This window comes from Oncorhynchus mykiss, chromosome 21 (assembly GCF_057628025.1).
Source record: "Oncorhynchus mykiss isolate SJ-2025 chromosome 21, ASM5762802v1, whole genome shotgun sequence".
In the NCBI taxonomy this organism is placed as follows: Eukaryota; Metazoa; Chordata; class Actinopteri; order Salmoniformes; family Salmonidae; genus Oncorhynchus; species Oncorhynchus mykiss.
Window position 1 is genome coordinate 47882980 of NC_143042.1, and position 23912 is coordinate 47906891.

Consider the following 23912-nt stretch of genomic DNA (forward strand, 5'->3'; position numbering starts at 1 on the left):
ATCTACACCTCAGCTGTAGATCTCTGCAGTTCATCCAGAGTGATCATGGGCCTCTTGGCTGCATCTCTGATCAGTCTTCTCCTTGTATGAGCTGAAAGTAAAGAGGGACGGCCAGGTCTTGGTAGATTTGCAGTGGTCTGATACTCCTTCCATTTCAATATTATCGCTTGCACAGTGCTCCTTGGGATGTTTAAAGCTTGGGAAATATTTTTGTATCCAAATCCGGCTTTAAACTTCTTCACAACAGTATCTCGGACCTGCCCGGTGTGTTCCTTGTTCTTCATGATGCTCTCTGCGCTTTTGACGGACCTCTGAGACTATCACAGTGCAGGTGCATTTAAACGGAGACTTGATTACAGATTACATTTATACGGAGACTTGATGTCAGGACGTCTTCATCAATGGAGGAAGTGATGCGGAAAACTACATCCACAACACAAGCGCCGCATAAGAATGTTTATTAGAACGCAGCCGGCCAATGATTAGCATTTCTCCATCTACCATTTTTATATTCATTGTTTACCGAAACAGTTTGAAAAGTTGGTGATTCTTTATGTGTTCAACATTCACATACAATATTGGGAATACTTTTAGCCAGCCATATATATATATATATATATACATATACAGTGGGGAGAACAAGTAAAATCATGTATTCTAAAAATCATACAATGTAATTTTCTGGATTTTTGTTTTAGATTCCGTCTCTCACAGTTGAAGTGTACCTATGATAAAAAGTACAGACCTCTACATGCTTTGTAAGTAGGAAAACCTGCAAAATCGGCAGTGTATCAAATACTTGTTCTCCCCACTGTGTATATATATATAGAGAGAGAGATGGGACAACTTTTAGAATGTTTAATATTGTTCTTTGCATAGCATTATTGAAATATTCCCCATATTGTGATAATGGTGGGCTAACATGACCGTGGTAGTGTCTTGTAAATGCATCATAATGCAGAAAACTCCATGTCCCTACTCTCTAAACACCTGACTGCTTTTAGCTAAACAACTAGAGTGAATAGAGAAAAGCGGGGTCATTATTTACTGGTATATCTTTGCCCTTGAAATGAACGTTTTCCTGAACCTCTGTAGATAACTAGCCTGTTAACCGAGGGGTGAATTTAAAAGGGGTAGATTACTGATATCAGATCACAAAAGCGAATTACATATCATCATCATGCAGGTGGACATACCAACAACGTGGACATACCAACAACGTGTAAAGAATATAATGTCAGTAATACAGGTTACAGCATAGTTATTACAAATGATAAAATGCCAACTCATCTGCTCTGAACAGAAGTCATTGGTAGGTGAGGTTAAAACGTAGTCAGCCCTCGACAGAGCCACCATGAAGCTTCATTTGTGCAGTAACATAGAAAGTCCACATGGTGGCAGCAGTCACACTGTTCTGTTAGTGTGCGTCCTCTTCCCAAAAGGCTATACTACTAAAATGCATCCTTCCTTCCTCAAAGTAATCACAGATCTGACATGTCAGAGTTCCGGGGTTGCCATGGTGCCGTGAGGTCGCCTAAGCAGAGAGCTCTGTAAATATGAATGTGGACTGCGGTGTGAGGGAATGGCAGAAACTCACCTCTTGTTCCAGACTATTGTTGAGGTGCGTTGGTCTTTTCTGGTGCTTTTATAGCCACCAAAGCATCACCCAGGTGGGTGTTACTCTTTGACAGTGGATGATCCAGCCTAGCTACTTACAGAGGAGACGACATGCCTCTTGCTCTTTCTCCCATCACAGAGGGCCGGATCCCTAGCACCATGCCTCAGGACTACCTGGGCTGACGACGTCTCTATCTGTTCCGGTCCCTAGTCCACCTAGTCGTGCTGCTGATCCAGTTTCAACTGTTGACGAATTGACCTCGTCCCGTACCTGCTGTTTTGACTCCCTCTCTCACACCTGCTATCTCGGCCTCTTAATGCTCGGCTATGAAAAGTCAACTGGCATTTACTCCCGAGGTGCTGACCTGTTGCACCCTCTATAACCACTGTGATTATTATTTTACCCTGCTGGTCATCTATGAACGACTGAACATCTTGAAGAACGATCTGGTCTTAATGGCCATGTACATATATTCTAATATAATCTCCAACCGGCACAGCCAGAAGAGCCTGGTTCCTCTCTAGGTTCCTGCCTTTCTAGGGAGTGTTTCCTAGCCACGTGCTTCTAAATCTGCATTGCTTGCTGTTTGGGGTTTTCGGCAGGGTTTCTGTATAAGCACTTTGTGACATCTGCTGATGTAAAAAGGGCTTTATAAATACATTTGTGACCGATGAAGAGCTCCAGGCCTGTCTACCAGTATCTGACTGACGTTTCTCCCTCTCTGATGAAGAGCTCCAGGCCTGTCTACCAGTATCTGACTGACGTTTCTCCCTCTCTGATGAAGAGCTCCAGGCCTGTCTACCAGTATCTGACTGACGTTTCTCCCTCTCTGATGAAGAGCTTTGGGCCTGTCTACCAGTATCTGACTGACGTTTCTCCCTCTCTGATGAAGAGCTCCAGGCCTGTCTACCAGTATCTGACTGACATTTCTCCCTGACTCTCTGATGAAGAGCTCTGGGCCTGTCTACCAGTATCTGACTGACGTTTCTCCCTCTCTGATGAAGAGCTCCAGGCCTGTCTACCAGTATCTGACTGACATTTCTCCCTGACTCTCTGATGAAGAGCTCTGGGCCTGTCTACCAGTATCTGACTGACATTTCTCCCTGACTCTCTGATGAAGAGCTCTGGGCCTGTCTACCAGTATCTGACTGACGTTTCTCCCTCTCTGATGAAGAGCTTTGGGCCTGTCTACCAGTATCTGACTGACATTTCTCCCTCTCTGATGAAGAGCTCCAGGCCTGTCTACCAGTATCTGACTGACATTTCTCCCTGACTCTCTGATGAAGAGCTCTGGGCCTGTCTACCAGTATCTGACTGACGTTTCTCCCTCTCTGATGAAGAGCTCTGGGCCTGTCTACCAGTATCTGACTGACATTTCTCCCTGACTCTCTGATGAAGAGTCTCCAGGCCTGTCTACCAGTATCGGACTGACATTTCTCCCTCTCTGATAAAGAGCTCCGGGCCTGTCTACCAGTATCTGACTGACATTTCTCCCTGACTCTCTGATGAAGAGTCTCCGGGCCTGTCTACCAGTATCTGACTGATGTTTCTCCCTCTCTGATGAAGAGCTCCAGGCCTGTCTACCAGTATCTGACTGATGATTCTCCCTGACTCTCTGATGAAGAGCTCCAGGCCTGTCTACCAATATCTGACTGATGTTTCTCTATGCCTGTCTTTATCATCGACACTCCTGCCACTTAAGCTACTGCTACCGGTTGCCTTTCTGACCTGCCTAGACATCTGAAGCTGTGGAAGACCATCAAACAGGAACTGCCAGATCCCTACATATGTTTTTGTTTTCAAAGCAACTTGGAGATTCTTGTTTGTAATGAAAAGCGCTATATAAATTAAAATTATTATTATTAGATGAGTGATTACTTCAAGGAAGGGAGCCGAAGAGGGAATTATGTGTTTTGTACTATTTGAACGAGGCCATGGCTTTCATCAGGATGCCCTTTGACCTCTTCTTCATCATGGCACAGTCTCCCTCTCTTTTAAGTCCATATGAGGCTTGTCTTTAGACTCAGACAATGTTCCTGCCTCAGTTAACAGCATATCAATAGGCTCCTGTGATGGCTAGGCTAGACTTAGCAGTTAGCCAGTCTAGCTTTAAGGTAACGGCGTAGAATGTCACTGTCACTGTGTGGGGGTGCAGCGGTGGCTCTTGTAGGTGCCCAGGTGGCGGAAGCTCCTCCCACACTGCTGGCAGCAGTAGGGTGTGGCACCACTGTGAATCCTCTGGTGGGTGTACAGGTTACCCAGCTCCTTGAAGCGCCGCCCACACTGCTGGCACGCGTAGGGACTCTCCCCCGTATGTACCCGCTGGTGTCTCTTTAAGCCGGAGAGCACCGGGAAGCCCTTCCCACACTGGGGGCAGGGGAAGGGGCTCTGGCCTCCGTTGTGCCCCAGCCGGTGACTCTTCAATCGGGCAGCGTGCCGGAACTTCTCCCCACACTCTGGGCATATGAAGGGCTTCTCCCCCGTGTGAATGCGCTGGTGCTGCCGCAGGTTTCCCAGGTAGTTGAAATGGCGGCCGCAATCTCCACACTCGTAACCCCCTTCCACTTTCTTCTCCCTCGTCCCTACTCCTCCCCCGACTCCTCCTCCTCTTGCTAGGCCCATCCCCCTAGCTCCAGACGGAATGCTCCCTCCTTCAAGCCCCGCCAACCCCCACTTGGAGTCACTGCTACCCTCTCCCAGAGAGAGGGGAGCAATGGAGGTGGACTGCAGCGCGCTGTGGGTGCCGGTGGTGTCGCCGTGTATCAGTTTGAGGTGCTCCTCTAGGAACAAGGAGTCGGGGCAGAAGGTTCCACACAGTGGGCAGAGGTATGTGTGGGAGGTAAACTGCTGACCTGTGAACAGAGTAGACAGATGTAATGATTATGGTTATTGCACTCTGTCCTCTAGGTCACCAGCGTGCAATAGGAACATGCAGCCAAAGACAATAAGGATGGGTCAGAAGGCTGCACAAAATAACTAAAACAATCAGCAAAACGCACCGCACAAAGAAACACGATGACGAGATGAAAAATTAACGATGTATAGGATGCAAATGTTTACGCGTGTCAACTAGGACATCTATCTCCTCTCTCACCCGGTTCTAGTCGATCCACATGGGCCTCCAAAGAACTGTCCCCCTCCCCTCCTGGAGAGCCCTGGGGGTGCAGGGGAAAGTCGGGGCTGTTTGTGTCATGGGAGAGAGGGGCTGGGGGATGCTCCAATCCATCATTCCTTTCTTCTTTTGACTCGTCACCCTCTTCATCATCTTCCTCATCTGGTGTTTTGGCACTCTCCGATTTAGGCTCCCTCATACCTCAGAAAACAAACATATGGTTTGTGTTTAATCACGCCCATTTATAGAAAAGTAAAGAGGATCTATACAGCCTCTACATAGAAACATAGACACATGCAAAGTGGTGTCTGGATAACATCAGCATATAAATCCCAAAGTTCGCCCCTACTCCATTGCCAATGTTAATATTAGCAGTGATTGATTGGTACAGTGGGTGATTGATGAGGTTAGTGATTAATTGGTGCATTGAATTGTTGATGAGGTTACCTTTCAAATCCGACGTGTACTCCACCCCAGTCATCCACTCATAGTCGTGGATCCGCTTGCTTCCTGATGGTAGCGACATGTCAAATATGTCATCCGTGGCCGAGTCCGATTCCCCGTCCCCATGCCCCGCGTCAGGAATGCCACTGTCCGGCCACAGATGGTTGAGGGAATGCGGCTGGGGATCGTGGCGGCTGTCCCTGTCGCTACCAGAAGAAGGATTGCTCGGGTCGCTGTCCGTTTCAGCACCCCGTGAATTCTTATCTTTCATCAGATAGTCGCAAATGGCATTGATGTTTTCTTTCTTCACACCAGGCATGGCTGGTTTGGCTTTCTTGTGGTCGTTGTTGTTGTGTTTGCTTCCTGAATGGAATTCTGCTTTCCTGAATACAGATGCAACCTCGGTGGTCATTCCTCCATGATACGGGTCCCTACCGTCTATTTGCACCTCTAGTCTCGTTTTTAAGACTTCGATTTCGTCCGTTTTCTCCCGAAGCTCCATTTTCAGAACCCGTATCCTGACGCTGACCATTTTCCTGATTTCGGACAACGCAGTCTCGAGCACCACTGTTATGTTTCTCCCAAGGTGTTCGGTGATGTCGCTCACCGAGCAGAGTAGCTCCTCGTCGGGCTCGAATTCCAATACATCTTCATCGGGTCGCGCTGCAGACACCGGAGTGTCCATAAATGCGTTTTTGGGGTCGGGAGAAAGGCTTGTTTCGGTAAAAGTGTGGTCTCTTTTGCGGCTCATATCTTTTGAAGCTCTAGCTAACAGGCTAGCTACTGTGTTCTGAAGATGCTGAAAGACATCCAGCAATGCGCCACAGAGAAGAGTTTCAAGCGCAGATTTCCGTGCAAACGGGTGGTGGATTTGAGAAGTAGCGCCACCCTCCATACACTCCACGAACTACCATGTTTTAGGCATTGATCACACCGACAGTACTATTGCGCAAATGGTGCGCAGCATCATCTGGATTTGTGTGCAACCATTTCTGTCAAGCAATGTAGACATGCAGTTTGATGCATACGTTTGATAAATCCGACGTATGAACCACACTGCAACTGCTACTGCAACACAATGCTACAAGGCAAAGGCAGCTTCTGGTGTAACACAATGCAACAATACTGTTGGTGTGATCGAGGCGTTGGTCTTTTGTTGTTGTATTTTCATCGAGCCTGCAGCAGGGGTCAGAATTGACCAAATAGCCACACAATGTGGACCTATTGAATCCATTAGTCTTTCACAGCCGCTCTAAATTCTACGACTTAATACTAGACTCGTCCTTCCTGTCAGAAACGTTATTTAGGTTAATCTACCACATAATTCTATGATGTAACTGTCCATGCCATGAAAGGGAGTTATGGAGGCATATAGGTCGTTCTATATCAGGAGGTCTTTGCCAGAGTACCCCACCCCACCCCCCTGCCCCAAAACCCCTCTGAACTAGCCACCAGGCGAAAGTGAGGAGAGGTCTAATACATACACATACACAGCCTGGTGGTTGGCTAAAGGCCTACACAGTTTAAACGAGATGGGTGTATGGTGTTGCTGCAGTTGGAAGTTGTCCCTGTTAAACTCTCAGATGTGTTCTACAGTTCAATGAGTGAGTTCCCACTGAAAAGCAATATGAAATGCAATATGCTCATTAAGATACAGTTGTTGACAGATCAGGTTTATATTTGCATATGCCTCCTGAGTTTGAGATTGAGTTGCACTTTTCAAATCTGTCCATCTGTTTAGGCCTATTAAATTAAGTCATGAATTTCACAGGTTGGCCAATGCACAAGGTAACAAGCTAGCCACTCCTCCTCCATTCTGGAAACGTTGACAGTTGGTGCGTGCTTCTCTAATGACAGGTAAAAAGTGGGAATAGATACTGACTGTCACGCCCTGATCTGTTTCACCTGTCTTTGTGATTGTCTCCACCCCCTCCAGGTGTCGCCCATCTTCCCCATTATTCCCCTGTGTATTTATACCTGTGTTTTCTGTCTGTCTGTCTGTTGCCAGTTTGTCTTGTTTGTTCAAGCCTACCAGTGGTTTGTGTCGCAGCTCCTGCTTTTTCCAGTTTCTCGTCCTCCTGGTTTTTGACCCTTGCCTGTCCTGTCCTGACCCTGTACCTGACCCTGAGCCTGCCTGCTGTCCTGTACCATGGCCTCTATTCTGGATTATTGACCCCTGTCGTTTGCCTGCCCCTGTTACAATAAACATTGTTACTTCACACAGTCTGCACTTGGGTCTTACCTTGGTACCTGATACTGACAAGATAAGATAGCAATTCATGCTTTTGTTTACCTGCCCACTGTCTCCAAACCAGTATGTTACTTTGTAATTTGGGTGAACTATCCCTTTAAGGATGAGAAGTGACTAACAGATATTTTGGAGCTTTTGGGATAGCAGGGGGTTAAGAATTTAAATATCATGCTGAATGACAAATCAGTGTGATTAGATTTAATTCGCTGAAGCGTCTCGTTAAGGTTTGACTGATACTCTGTGGTTATAGATTGCATCCTAAACCGCGTAGCGAGAAGTGCAATGTATTGATCCAATCCCATAAGTCACACTTTAGAACCTACAATAGCCTTCATGTGATTGGTCCATTGATAATGTAAGAGAAATTAATCCAAATGGTTTTCCTCAGGGCATCTGTGGGTGGAGATGTGCCATTGAAAGGATGACACGTAATTGATGTTAATTGCATCACTTTGCTTTCACCAATAAGATATAAAGAAGATATTGTGACTCATCCTGGTTGTGGTAGTTACATTTTGGAAGCACAGCACTCATCTGGAAAACGATATCTTTGAGAGAGGGTTTGTAATACCGGAATCAATCCTCTACATATCAAATAGATCAGTGCTTTCAACTCATGAATCAAAGTATGCTTACATAAAGCTGAGCTTGGAGTTTTTGAGTTGAAATATTCAGTGAGATGTTACTGTAGGGCTCTCAATTTAACACATTGAGTGACTAATGCACATAGCCACAGTCGGCGACAGCGAGAGAGAGCAACAGAGTGAGAGAGAGAAAGAGAGCGACAGAGCGAGAGAGCGACAGAGAGAGAGAAAGAGAGAGAGTGTGTGTGTCCAGGGGTGATTCTGATTTGACACCGTTCTGTGACAGGAACAACCACACATGTCCTCTGTCAAAGTCAGATCCACTGTGGAAGGAGAGAGAAGGTGACTCTGTCCACTGTGAGTGACAGGTCAGTCTGCTCCTGTCCTGTGACATTCTCCCTGAGAGGACAGTTTTCCACCCAGCTAGCCACTGTAAGTGTGACACACAATCCTAACGTCAACCAATGATGGTGGATAAATTAAGATATTTCACTCAGGCTGTTTACCATTGAAAAGAAATGGTCAGTTCGTGGCTGCTTAACGGGTGGATCTCTTATAGACACCAATGCGATGGCAACTGGGTCTAAACCAGAAACAAAACATACGGACACATTGCTCACACACACTGGAAAGGAAGCGTCACATGATCAGGGGTGGTACAGTTAAGAAAAAAGGGTTCCAAAAGGGTTCTTCAACTGTCCCCATAGGATAACCCTTTTTGGTTCCAGGGAGAACTTTTTTTGGTTCCACGTAGAACCATTTCTTGTTCCATGTAGAACCCTCTGTGGAAAGAGAAGAGCTACTAGCTGATAAATCATTTCGGAAAAAGGTGAGAGAAAAAAGTACATTTATAATTTACAACCACTGTCTTGGCATCTCAAGCCATTATAAATAATAACACAGTACAAAATATACATTATGTGTTGAATTCCATTTGGGACAATGACAAATGGGGACAACAGTTCTGTGTAGCTTAGTTGGAAAAGCATGGTGCTTGCCATGCCAGGGTTGTGGGTTCAATTCCCATGGGGGACCAGTATTAATATGTATGCACTCACTACTGTAAGTTGCTAGGTGTGAGAAAGGTCTGTTAAACGATGTAAATGTATGACGTCTGGTATGTGCTGACGTTCCATAAAATGACTGTGTGTTACATTTAGACCTGCTGTGTACCAGCATGTGTTGAAAGGTGGCTCTGTTCATAAAGACAACCTAGTCATGTTACAAAAGCCTGTGGTATATATTACCTTACTGCATACGTTCAAGTGCTGCTGTTATGAACAGCACATAACTCAACATGAAGAGGGATAAAATACAGAAGTCAGACAAATAATTGCTGGATTTGGTTAATATATCATTTATATACACACAGTTAAAATGAGAAAGGTGCATTAGTAGCAGGGTTAATGCAGTGTACCACACGGTTATTCATTTGTTCGTCACACTCTGTTCCTCTGTCCGAGGCTATGAGGAGAGAGGCACAAATCAGACAGTAGTGTCAGTTCCACTCAAATTTAAACGTTTTAATGGTTTGGTATTTCAGGCCATCACTGACTTGTACCTTTCCACACTTCTGAGGGGAGTTGGTGCAGTATCTCTAGTTGCTGTTACAATGTTCCCTGCAATGACATACCAATTCAAGCAGAACATTAAGTGTTTCTACCTGGTATGAACCAATTCTTATAGTATTGCTTGAACAAATACAAACCATTTCTGTTTCTATTTCCAGTATAAGTTTTCCTCATGAAAGTGGTGAGATATTATTATTATTACCATATACCATATATGACCCAACTCCTCTCCATCCAAAACATATGATGAATAGCACACTGTTGTTCCATCCAGGCTGTGTTGTTGTGAGGGGTGTTTTTCCTGTGTAGAGAGTCTGGGAACCGCCTGGTAACCTGTGTTGTGATGGAAAACGTGTAAGTGATGCGCTGTGTACTTCCTCTCTAATGGAAGGGGTTTTATCTCTCTTTGCTGTGTGTGTGTGTGTGTGTGTGTGTGTGTGTGTGTGTGTGTGTGTGTGTGTGTGTGTGTGTGTGTGTGTGTAACTCTCAGTGAGCCTACCAGATTACAGATAATACTTTTTCCTGTTAAGCATTTTGAATCACCATCTCTCACTAATAGCATGCAAAGCACTGGCAAAAATACAACTCTCAATACAACTGTTGATTGATGGCTCACGTCATGATGGGCAGAAATACATGTTGAAAGATGGGGACCAAATTGTAATCTTCTCTCCCTTTCCTCTCTACCTGTTGAGTGTAGGGGGCAGTATTTTCATGTTTGGATGAAAAACGTACCCAAATGAAACTGCCTATTTCTCAGGCCCAGAATCTAGAATATGCATAGATTTGGATAGAAAACACTCTAAAGTTTCCAAAACTGTCAAAATATTGTATGTGAGTATAACAGAACTGATATTGCAGGCGAAAACCTAAGGAAAATCGAACCAGGAAATGCTGTTTTTCCTGAAACCACTCTGTTCCATTGCATGCCTTCCCTCCATTCAAAGGGATATCAACCAGATTCCTTTCTCTATGGCTTCCACATGGTGTGAACAGTCTTTAGACAAAGTTTCAGGCTTTTATTCTGAAAAATGAGCGAGAACGATCACATCGCGTCATTGTATGGCTGGGTGCCAGCTGAGTTTTGCATGCGCAACAGCTTGGAGCAGACATTTTCTCTCTCTCCTATTGAAAAAGCTACAGTCCGGTTGAAATATTATCGATTATTTATTGTAAAAACAACCTGAGCATTGATTAGAAAAAACGTTTGACATGTTTCTACGAACTTTACGGATACTATTTGGAATTTTCGTCTGCCCGTCATGACCTGCACGAGCCTGTGGATTTCTGAACAAAACGCGCCAACCAAATGGAGGTTTTGGATATAAAAAGTATCTTTATCGAACAAAAGGAACATTTATTGTGTAACTGGGAGTCTCGTGAGTGCAAACATCCAAAGATCATCAAAGGTAAGCGATTCATTTTATTGCTTTTCTGACTTTCGTGACCAATCTACTTTGCTGCTAGCTGTTTGTAATGTTTTGTCTGCTGAGAGAGATGTCCTAACATAAACACTTGGATAGCTTTTGCTGTAAAGCTTTTGCTGTAAATCTGACACGCCAGTTGGATTATCAACAAGCTAAACTGTGTTTCGCTATATTGCACTTGTGATTTCATGAAAATTCAATATTTTTAGTAATTTAATTTGAATTTGGCGCTCTGCAATTCAGCGGATGTTGACGAAAATGATCCCACTAACGGGATGGGTGCGCCAAGAAGTTTTAAATCTGAGCACATTTGCCAAAATATGTTTGTTTTCTTCCCTTCGTCTCTATCGCTCTCTCATAGATGTTGCCACATCTGTATCACTGATCAAAGTTCAAAGGGCATCCACCTCATGATCTTAATCAGTGAGGCTTATCCCATTCCTTTTTCATTAGATCCCATTCAGCCATTTTCCATACTCTAGCATTGGGCTATGTAACTATTTGTATATAATTAATGTTGGTATAAGTCTGACTCATTCAGACTTCATACAGAGGTTACAGGTGATTCTGCCCACTGGCAATGGGCATTAGGTAAATATTTTCCACCTTCAAGCACCCACTTCCAAGCGTCCACAAAACCAGACCCACTTCAGTCACATTCTGGAGACTTTTATCTCCCTCACCAATTTCAAACATCTGCTATCTGAGCAGCTAACCGATCGCTGCAGCTGTACATAGTCTATCAGTAAATAGCCCACCCAATTTTACCTACCTCATCCCCATACTGTTTTTATTTATTTATTTACTTTTCTGCTCTTTTGCACACCAATATCTCTACCTGTACATGACCATCTGATCATTTATCACTCCAGTGTTAATCTGCAAAATTGTAATTATTCGCCTACCTCCTCATGCCTTTTGCACACAATGTATATAGACTCTCTTTTTTTCTACTGTTATAGACTTGTTAATTGTTTACTCCATGTGTAACTCTGTTGTCTGTTCACACTGCTATGCTTTATCTTGGCCAGGTCGCAGTTGCAAATGAGAACTTGTTCTCAACTAGCCTACCTGGTTACATAAAGGTGAAATAAATAAAAAAATAAAAAAATTCAAAATCAGATGACTCGTCAATGACGTTTGTATTGGAATCCACAAGGGCAAAAGCGAACACACACACACACACACACACACACACACACACACACACACACACACACACACACACACACACACACACAGACACAGTGACACACACACACCCTCTCTATCCTCTCCTCTCTATCCCCAGGCCCATCGAGGTTCTTCTGGCTGAGAGGGCACCTCAGTGTGACGCTCACTGACAGGTGAACTGAGTCATTCCAACCAACCACTATGTAAAAATAGACCCTGTCTCTCTCTGCCCAGATATATGACATGGAGGTCCTGTGATGAACATTTAGATTCTATAGTGGATGGGTACCGTCCAATGGACGACATACAGTATGTTAGCTAATGGTTTTCTGCTAAAGTCTCACAGCATTTCAGTGAATAAGAGCTGAGAGGTGTCCGTCTAGGCAAATACTGTACAGCTTGGCAGTTGTTATGTACATATTGTTGTTTTATTCCTTTTGCTTATTTTCTGAATAACTGTAAGATAAATAAATATTGTGTCGTTCCTGGAAGCTGTTGCCGTAGTGATAACCAAAAGATACCTGTGTTGTCTCTGATATACTGTATCTCTCATGAATACAGAGACATCTCACTTTCAGTTTAACAAGGTTTATGTCTTTCTTTCTCTGGTTTCTTTTATTCATTGAACCTTTATTTAACTAGGCAAGTCATTTAATAACAAATTCTTATTTACAATGACGGCCTACCACGGCCAAACCCTAATGACACTGGGCCAATTGTGTGCTTCCCTATGGGACTCCCAATCACGGTCGGTTGTGATACAGCCTGAAATCGAGCCAGGGTCTGTAGTGACGCCTCTAGCACTGAGACACAGTGCCTTAGACCGCTGCACCACTCAGGAGCCACTCTTCTCTTCCTGCTTCCTAGAATATTAGATCATCCTCTTTCAATTATCTCTCCTGTCCCTTTACAACATCAGACCCCGCCCACTGGGCCAATAATCCAATCAGGTTCTGCCCGTAGGTCCTAATGCACCACAGAGGGGATTAAGTAGAAGTTGCCTCTAATCACTGATACAGAATCAGATAATGTGGTTAAGGTTAGGATTCGGGTTAGGGTATGGTGATCCTAGATCTGTGGTAAAGCTGGCGTACCACCCTCCTACTTGTCCCTGATGGCATGAGTAGCAATACAGAGTTGGGACTGGACATTGTATACTCCTCTATATCAACAGTAATGTGATGGCCATAGAAGTACCATAACTCAGAAAGAAAACATTCAGCGTTACCATGGCAGCTCCCATTACGCCCAGTCGTGACCTTCCACAATCCCACCTCAGTGATCCGATCATATTCGCATGGGTATTATAGCCCCAAATGTAATTCTCACATAGTGCTGTAATGAGCACATCAATCTGGACAACGTCCAGCCAGCACAGTAGGGAGTAGCTACAGATGTAGGATCTTCATTTGAGCCAGTTTGCTACATCAGGAAAATAATTGCAGGAACAATAAATGTGAATTTTGATGTGGATTATAATTAATGGACATTTCTGTAGGGGTTGATATTTTTTCGTAAGGGAAAATCAAGTCTGAAATTTCACAATGGAAATGACAAACTTCAGAAACCTTTTAAACCTAAAACACACTAAACCTTTTACATTTCCTGCATTTCGAATTAAGAGCGTACATCTGTAGCAGCTTTGCAATTGGATATCAGGGATGGGGAGGACATACACTAAATATACAAAACTCAGCGATGCAATCTCCATAGACAAACATTGGCAGTAGAATGGCCTTTACTGACAGGGTTGGTGACTTTCAACATGGCACCGTCATTGGATGACACATTTGGTGGAGGAGGAATATTGGTCTTGGGCTGTTTTTCATGGTTCGGGCCCCTTAGTTCTCCTTAGTGAAGGGAAATCTTAACTCTACAACATACAATGGCATTCTCAACGATTGTGTGCTTCCAAATTTGAGGCAACAGTTTGGGGAAGGCCCTTTCCTGTTTCATCATAACAATGCCCCTGCGCACAAAGCGAGGGTATCAGAGATATTGTAGCCTATCGCCCTCAGCTCCTCTCCAACACACATAACCACACATAATCCATCTGTCTCCATTACCAGTGATAGAGGAGAGTCATCTCTCCCTCTCCTCTATGTTTGGGTGGAGGATGGTCGTCCTGTCCCAGACTATAGGGTTAGGCTACCACCCATCCCCCTGTCTCTGATACTTTCACAGAGGTGAAGGAGAGAGGGGCTTATCAATGGGTGGATTTACATTAATAAAATGTGTGTGTGGTGTGGTCAAAGCCATACATATACATTACTGGTCAAAAGTTTGGACACACCTACTCATTCAAGGGGTTTTTCTTTATTTTTTACTATTTTCTACATTGTAGAATAATTGTGAAGACATCAAAACTATGAAATAACACATATGGAAACATGTTGTAAAAAAAAAGTGTTAAATAAATCTAAATATATTTTAGATTCTTCAAAGTAGCGACCCTTTGCTTTGATGACAGCTTTGCACACTCTTGGCATTCTCTCAACCAGCTTAACCTGGAATGGTTTTTCAACAGTCTTGAAGGAGTTCCCACATATGCTGAGCACCTGTTGGCTGCTTTTCCTTCACTCTGCGGTCAAACTCATCCCAAACCATCTCATTTCGGTTGAGGTCGGGTCATTGTGGAAGCCAGGTCATTGGATGCAGCACTCCATCACTCTCCATTATTGGTCAAATAGCCCTTACACAGCCTGGAGGTGTGTTGAGTCATTGTCCTGTTGAAAAACAAATGATAGTCCCACTAAGCGCAAACCAGATAGGATGGCGTATCGCTGCAGAATGCTGTGGTAGCCATGTTGGTTAACTGTCTTATTTAGAATTCAAGAGTCACAGACAGTGTCACCAGCACAGCACCCTCACACCATCACACCTCCTTCTCCATGCTTCACAATAAACCACACATGTGGAGATCATCCATTTACCTACTCTGCGTTTCACAAAGACATGGAGGTTGGAGCCAAAAATCTCAAATTTGGACTCATCAGACCAAAGGACAGATTTCCATCGGTCTAATTGCCATTGCTCGTGTTTATTGGCCCAAGCAAGTCTCTTCTTATTATTGGTTTCCTTTAGTAGGTGTTTCTTTGCTGCAATTCGACCATGAAGGCCTGATTCATGCAGTGTCCTCTGAACAGTTGATGTTGAGATGTGTCTGTTACTTGAAGTCTGTAAAGCATTTATTTGGGCTGCAATGTCTGAGGCAGGTAACTCTAATGAACTTATCCTCTGCAGCAGAGGTAACTCTGGGTCTTCCTTTCCTGTGGCATTCCTAATGAGAGACAGTTTCATCATAGCGCTTGATGGTTTTTGCAACTGCACTTGAAAAAATGTTCCGCATTGACTGACCTTCATGTCTTAAAGTAATGATGGACTGTTATTTCTCTTTGCTTATTTTAGTTTTACTTGCCATAATATGGACTTGTTCTTCTACCAAACAAGGCTATCTTCTGTATACCAACCCTACCTTGTCACAACACAACTGATTGGCTCAATTGCATTAAGAAGAAAATAAATTCCACAAATGAACTTTTAACAAGGCACACCTGTTAATTGAAATGCATTCCAAGTGACTACCTCATGAAGCTGGTTGAGAGAACGCCAACAGTGTGCAAAGCTGTCATCAAGGAAAAAGGTGGCTCTTTAAAGAATCTAAAATATATTTTCATTTGTTTAACACTTTTTTGTTTACTATATGATTCCATATGTGTTATTTCATAGTTGTGATGTTTTCAGTTTTATTCTACAATGCAGAAAATAGTAAAAATAAAGAAAAACCCTGAAATGAGTAGGTGTGCCCAAACCTTTGACTGGTACGAAATATACCTGCTTCACTGCGTTCGTAACCAAGTGGGAAGGGGGAATTTACCACATACGACTACGAAAAATCCACTTGAATGGCCTTCAAACTGGTAATTACTAGTGGCACACTCGTCTATCATCCCAGAGCTCCGACTACTCCCACCTATTAAGGAAATGACCTAGATAACAGAATTTTTGGCAGTTAAATGTAACAACAAAACATTATTTATCAAAATCAATCTATTCATTTTTTTAAACTCTATAATTTGTTTACAAGCATGATAGCTGTACATTTAGTTTATGGTTATCGCAGCTTGTTGGCTGTTAGCCAGTGGAGGCTGCTGAGAGAACGGCACATAATAATGGCGCAAATGGAATCAAACACATGGAAACCATTGAAACCATGTGTTTGATGTTGTTGATACCTTTCCATTTATTCCGCTCTCCAGCCATTACCACGTGCTGTCCTCCCCAATTAAGGTGCCACCAACCTCCTGTGCTATTAGCCAATTGGGGTTTCTCAATGAGTTCAAAGCATGTGAATGCACCGAACTGGTATTTATGACTTCACAACTTGTAAATTCCCACCTCCCACTTGGTTATGAATGCAGCCAAAGAGTGTCTATTATATTGACAAGATAATCAAGTGACCGCTCTAAGAATGGAAAAACATGTCCTCAAAGAATGAAAGCAGGTGGGAGGAAGCGAGATCAGGTGGGGCCATTCTAGCCAATGAAAGGGCAGATACACGTGTGAACAACAGGCACAACTCCGATAGTCTTTTTAGTTGTTGTTGCTGAAATGCCACGTGCGCCCATTCATATGAGTGCATTCATAAAAACATAACCATTGCGAAGCGACATAGCAAATTAGCTATAAAACATTTTGTTGACCAAATTCGACACCCTCAATGACCTCCATACAACAAAAATCCTCACTTTGTGGCCTAAACCCTCGCTTCCTCTCTGATGCAGCAAATAGACATGCAGCTATAAACTGATGCAGCTATAAACATACCATAAATACCATAGTATATAGACAAAGAAAATAAGGATAGAAATTCAAACTATACAGGAGCTTCTCATCTAAACCATATTGCACATAGTGTTGCACACTTGATTAATGCAATGATTCACAAAATGTGGGGATATTTTAACAAACATACTGTACCTCAGGCTGTTCAAGAACGTACAAGAACGTTTTGGGGAAACATCAATTCATTTGGTTTTTCCAAAATTCATTACATGTAAAAATGTCAAAACAAATTAAGCAAAAAACATGAAATGCATTTGTTCAAATAACATGTAACAATCATCAGTCCATCAATTTGTCAGCCAGTCAGTCAATCAGTCTTGGTTAGTCTGATGGGGCGGTTGACAGTGTGTTAGTGTGTTTGTGTTGGGGGGGGGGGGGGGGGGGGTTGGGTCTGAGCTGGCAGTTGTGGTTGGTCGGTGCTATGTCCAGGGCTGGTGCTGGTGTTGGGGCAAGACCGGGAAAAAACTGGGTTGGTGTTGGGTCCGGGTTGGAAATCCTGCTGGTACCAGGGCTGGAAAACCAGGGGTTGGTGCTGGGACTGTGGGCCTGAGAGAAACAGGAATCGGGAACCGGGAAACTGGGGCTGTTGCTGGGTCGGGATCAGTCGTTTTGGGGAAACGTGTGGTTCAGTACAAACCTTTCCACTACGTAGCAAACGTTCAAGCGAACTGAACACACCTGTAGTGTGGGAGAGCTGTTTTTGGTTTTTAATTTAACCTTTATTTAACTAGGCAAATCAGTTAAGAACACATTCTTATTTACAATGACGGCCTTCCCACACTACCTAGACATCTCTTAAAGAGAGATTTGAATCTAGATCTGTCTCTGTATACTACACAAATACCTCTCCTGGACCTTGTTTGTGTCATCAATAGTGTAAAGAAGCCCTACTCATTACTCAGTCCCTGACCAATAAACTGTCACCAGCTGGGACACCAGCCCCACCCCCACCCCAGACACACCCCTTCAGTGTCCCCTGTGACAAATTGTGGGTGGAGAGGCTGAGGCTGTCCTTGAGTTACAACCCACCATAGTCCCTACAGACCCAGTCATGAAATACATCTTCAATAATAGTATAAAGCATGCAGGTTTAGGGGTGTTTTTGTCTTATATTCTAGCTCTTTCTTAGAGACTGCAGTAGACCAATAGTGCTGCTGTTAGTCTCAAAATGTATTCATTTGGATTAAAGGTCAGCGCAAGTGAATCATATTTGTCACATTAAGTGTGCAGTAAGCTCTATGTGCTGTTTCATTGACGAAGAAAGCATACGTTTATTTTCCTGGTCACAGATGTCAATTCAAAGTCTATTCCACGTTGGTTCAACTAATTGCATTGAAATTAAGTGGAAACAATGTTATGGTAACGGTGAATCACCGTGCGTGTTCCCAGTGGGTTGTTTGTTTTAGATGTTTTGTTTGTTTACATAAAACATTTGCCCTGATGCAACTGCATAAAATAATGTCAAGGATTGATTTGTGTATTCCGCGTCCATACGGAGCAGAGCTGAATATGATTTTGAAATATGTCACAGCTTGTAGTCCAACAATTCTCACTCACTCCCATCAGAACTGTGCGTGCGCCAACGTTGTAGCCTCTTCAGAGACACAGGAGAACAGCATTGAAGGAGAGAGGGAGCGAGGGAGAGGGGACAGAAACAAAACAAAAACAAACCATCTCTGACAAAATAGCGGCAGTGGCTGGAGAGGCAGAGATGTGCTGCTGAAGCACGCGCACATAAACACAAACACACACACTTCGGGAAACGTCATTCTGGACTGGCACTGACTCCACGCTACAAGCAAGCACAGCCACAGGACGTATTGGGGTTCATATCTAGATTGTGAGGCCAGACAGAAACCCGTGTGTTCGGGTCTGGAACGTTGACAGTGCAGCCACGGTCTCCACTGCTGCGCTGGGACCGAATGGTAAAGAGACCCGGGAAAAGTGACAGCGCGAACGGGTTGTGAAGGAGACTGGATCATGGCTTCTACTCCAATCCCAATCACTCCTGTGTCGATGGAAGGATCGACACCGTCGCCCAATGCGAATGAAGCGCCCACCATTGCTCATCAGGTGGGTTGGATACATTTACTATCGACTTGGCTCTGTTGCTATAAACCTTGTAATTGCAATGTATCGGCGTGGTTGATGTGGAACGTCTGCTGGAGGATGGTAGGGAAGGCGTCCCCCTGGTTACCAAATCCTCAAGGCTCCGTTTCAGCTCACGAAAACAAAGTTGTCCTGAAGCTTATTTGTTGCAATATTAGTGTGATTGTTGGCTGGTCTCAGTGTAGTTTGTGAATTTTTAGTATTATGGACGTTGCAACCTACTGGGAAAAGACGTCAGTCAGTTCAACGTCTAGTTTTGATTTACATTTTGTTGAGCTATCACCGTGAAATCCCCGCAAAATTTCACTTATTTTGGATTTAGGTGAAAATGTAGGTAAAAAAAATACAAATGCCCTTGATTACTTTTTGCAAATCCAATGCGTTTTCTACTTGATTCAACATCACCTCATATATGTTTTTGGTTGAAATAACGTGGAAACAACGTTGATTCATCCAGTTTTTGCCAGTGGGAAGTAATCTAGCCTATGCATTTCATTGAAGATTTATCACATCCAAAACAGACAAGATTAACTATCCAAAATGCATGCTTTCTAAGGACAGTGTGCATTGTTGTTTACAATTGACTTTATAGTTGATATTTGGACAGTGAATTTGTTTATGCCTCAGAGTCTATTATAAACAGGGTGGTTTGAGCACTGAATGCTGATTGGTTGACAGCGTGGTATATCAGACCATATACCACCTGAATGACAAATAATGCATTTTTACTGCTCTAATTACGTTGGTAACCAGTTTATAATAGCAATAAGGTACCTCAGGGGTTTGTGGTATATTGGCCATGTACCACAAGCCCTAGGGCCTTATTGCTTAAATAAACAGGTGTGTTGTCATGTCACTGGTTTTAAAGATGGACTGCTGGCATTTTTCCATGATGTCCTGTAGCCGTTATTTTGCTGAGTGACAGCGATGCATGAATGTTAAGCCTGTAGCTTATCACGCTAGCCTGTGCTATTTCATGCAAACCAATTGGCATTGACTCTTCTTTGCATCTCTTCTTTAGATGTAGCCTATAATAACACCCTTTTTTCTTCTGCAGGGCAGTCTCCGGTTTTGCAACTAGGTAGCCCAGCACATTGTAGAGCCTGTGTTTCTGCCCTCGAGCACAACACATCTGTAACATATTGTACAAATTGGATTTACAACATATCATACGAAATGGAAGACGTAGTACACAATTGGATGATGTAGTACACAACAAGGATCCCCATTAGCTGTTGCGAAAGCCGCAGCTATTTCTTCCTGGGGTCCAACACAGAACATGAAACATGACATAATACAGAACATTAATAGACAAGAACAGCTCAAGGACAGAACTACATACATTTAAAAACGGCACACATGGCCTACATATCAATGCATACACACAAACTATCTAGGTCAAATAGGGGAGAGGCGTTGTGCTGTGAGGTGTTGCTTTATCTGTTTTCTTTTTATATCAGGTTTGCTGTTCATTTCAGCAATATGAGATGACAGGTTCCAAGCAATAATGGCTCTATATAATACTATATGCTTTTTTGAATTTGTTCTGGATTTGGGGACTGTGAAAATACCCCTGGTGGCATGTCTGATGGGGTAAGTGTGTGTGTCAGAGCTGTGAGCACCACTTTCAAAACGACTGGCTGAAATTATACAAAAGTGGTGGAGCATGTGAGTGTTTACATGCCTGCTAAATTGGGGCGGTTGTGTTATAGCAGCCATGGCATGAAAAATTGATGTCACTTTCCGTGTAAGGAAAAGTTTTGTGCTGAGGGCTGGGCGAGTTTTAGTTGTCTTTTGACATTGTCTGCGATGTAGAACAACACTAAAAATAGAAAGACTCAAAACACCATGTTTGTGTAATAAAACCATGAAAGGTATTGCACCTAAGCTGAGATCTGGTGTTTTGGAGGGTGTTTGGGAGGGTGTTTTGGAGGGTGTTTGGAGGGTGTTTTGGAGGGTGTTTTTCAATGTAAATGTTTTAATACTCAGAATGTGGTTTAAAACAGAAATGAAGTATCCTAAAACAGCCAAAGTGGTTCTTCAACCTGAATATTGGTGTTAAGAGATTGTTGTGAAAATACTTTTGGGGTTTTCAAATGCATGGAAAAGGAGGCATCAAAATACAAAAACTGTGTTTCTCATACAATCAATGGTTTATAAATGGAAAAGGTTTATAGCCTAAATATTGATTGATGATAAGGGCCAATGGAGAATATTTTTTTGTGGAATTCCACCTTTATTTTTTCAATGCTTTATTTAGACAGATTAGAAACATTATAGGCAGTAAGATGGTACATTTTGTTGGACTTTATTAATGTAAATCCTTTCAATGATTTGTTAATTTCATTTCAAAATAATGTAAGAATGAATCCAACTTAACATGTTGCTCAAAATGTATAGTTGAAGTCGAAAGTTTACATCTACTTTGTGCATGACACAAGTCATTTGTCCAACAATTGTTAACAGACAGATTGTTTCACTTATAATTCACTGTATCACAATTCTAGTGGGTCAGAAGTTTACATACACTAAGTTGACTGTGCCTTTTAAACAGCTTGGAAAATTCCAGAAAATGATGTCATGGCTTTCGAAGCTTCTGACAGGCTAATTGACATAATTTGAGTCAATTGGAGGTGTACCTGTGGATGTATTTCAAGGTCTACCTTCAAACACAGTGCCTCATTGCTTGACATCAAAAATCAAAAGAAATCAGCCAAGACCTACACAAGTCTGGTTCATCCTTGGGGGCAATTTCCAAACGCCTGAAGGTACCATATTCATCTGTACAAACAATAGTACGCAAGTATAAACACCATGGGACCACGCAGCTGTCATACCGCTCAGGAAGGAGATGCGTTCTGTCTCCTAGCGATGAACGTACTTTGGTGCAAAAAGTGCAAATCAATCCCAGAACAACAGCAAAGGACCTTATGAAGATGCTGGAGGAAACAGGTACAAAAGTATCTATATGCACATTTTAAAACGAGTCATATATCAACATGACCTGAAAGACCGCTCAGAAAGGAAGAAGTCACTGCTCCAAACCACTATAAAAAAGCCAGACTACGGTTTGCAACTGCACATGGGGACAAAGATCGTACTTTTTGGAGAAAAGTCCTCTGGTCTGATGAAACAAAAATAGAACTGTTTGGCCATAATGACCATCGTAATGACCATCGTTATGTTTGGAGGAAAAAGGGGGAGAGCCAAAGAACACCATCCCAACCTTGAAGCACGAGGGTGGCAGCATCATGTTGTGGGGGTGCTTTGCTGCAGGAGGGACTTCACAAAATAGATGGCATCATGAGGTAGGAAAATTATGTGCATATATTGAAGCAACATCTCAAGACATCAGCCAGGAAGTTGAAGCTTGGTCGGAAATGGGTCTTCCAAATGGACAATGACCCAAAGCATACTTCCAAAGTTGTGGCAAAATGGCTTAAGGACAACAAAGTCAAGGTATTGGAGTGGCCATCACAAAGCCCTGACCTCAATCCCATAGAAACTTTGTGGGCAGACCTGGAAAAGCATGTGTGAGCAAGGAGGCCTACAAACCTGACTCAGTTACACCAGCTCTGTCAGGAGGAATGGGCCAAAATTCACCCAACTTATTGTGGGAAGCTTGTGGAAGGCTACCCGATACATTTGACCTAGTTAAACAATTTAAAGGCAATGCTACCAAATACTAATTGAGTGTATGTAAACTTCTGACCCACTGGGAATGTGATGAAAGAAATTAAAGCTGAAGTAAATAATTCTCTCTACTACTATTCTGACATTTCACATTCTTAAAATAAAGTGGTGATCCTAACATGAGAGCGGGAATGTTTACTAGGAATGAATGTCAGGAATTGTGAATACTAAGTTTAAATGTATTTGGCTAAGGTGTATGCAAACTTCCCACTTCAACTGGAAGTATTTTTCATGATAATCAAAGAGAGAGAAAATTGAGTGATTGAAATCATTGTAAGTCTTTGGTTTTAATCACCTTGCATTTCATATCTTGCCACATGACTCTGTTTTTAGAGGATTGTGAGTAATTTATTTTTAAGACTTTTTGATTTTTTCACACAATGCTGTATACATGTTTGAAGAAAGAAATGTATATTTCTATATTGGTATTAAGTCCAGTGAGACATGAGGTGTAATGGATCATGATGAACGCATATCTAAACCGTCAGGCGAATTGACGTTCGGTGAGGACAGCACCCATTCCCACATTACTAGAAGAAGCGAGTGTAGAATCCTCAGCTCTTGCAGTTCAACCCCAGTTAGTGCTGGTGGTTTGAACACTGTCCTTGACAATACCTGCTAAAACTGTATAAAATGGAAAATGATCAAATACATAAAACCAATGTTAACCGTTATTAAGACACCAGACAAAGGGATGTAGTTCTGCACCAAACAGGACTCACAGTCTTTTCTCTTAGTGTGCCCAGTCCCTGGCAAGGTGTTGCACAACACTTGATTAAGTGGTGTTACAACACACCATGCATGTCATGTTTCAAAACATCTCAGGATGATGTGTTTCAGTACTCCAGCAAAGTTAAGGTTTCGTCTCCTTCAAGTTGGTGGCAGCTCAATCGCCACTAGTTTTGGTGTTACTAAGCACTTAATTTTAACAGTGGATATTTTAAAGGTACTTTATTGTTAAATGACATGCATGACAACAATAAAAACAAAACAAGCCCATTCATCGATCCGACTATTAAATCACAATTTCAGTTCAGTGACCCTGTATTCTATCCAAGGAAATTCACAACAAAACTCTTGGCTTT

The 23912-nt window shown here is 42.9% G+C and overlaps 2 protein-coding genes across 2 annotated transcripts in view; one reads left to right on the plus strand and one right to left on the minus strand.

The window, feature by feature from the left end:
* Positions 1-843: 843 nt before the first annotated feature.
* LOC110500726 (zinc finger protein 16-like) lies at positions 844-6041 on the minus strand. Its single transcript, XM_021578250.3, has 3 exons — positions 5178-6041; positions 4713-4931; positions 844-4470 (listed from the first exon to the last, which is right to left on the minus strand). Exons 1-3 carry the CDS (start codon positions 5923-5925, stop codon positions 3755-3757), a joined length of 1683 nt encoding a protein of 560 aa, XP_021433925.3. The 5' UTR covers positions 5926-6041; the 3' UTR covers positions 844-3754.
* A 12123-nt stretch (positions 6042-18164) lies between these two features.
* Positions 18165-23912, plus strand: part of LOC110500727 (ankyrin 2b, neuronal) — a 301703-nt gene continuing 295955 nt past the window's right edge. The window contains exon 1 of the mRNA XM_090214820.1: positions 18165-19098. Within this exon, the coding sequence (XP_090070946.1) occupies positions 19006-19098 (93 nt within the window). The 5' untranslated portion in view covers positions 18165-19005. The remainder of the gene's footprint in view (positions 19099-23912) is intronic.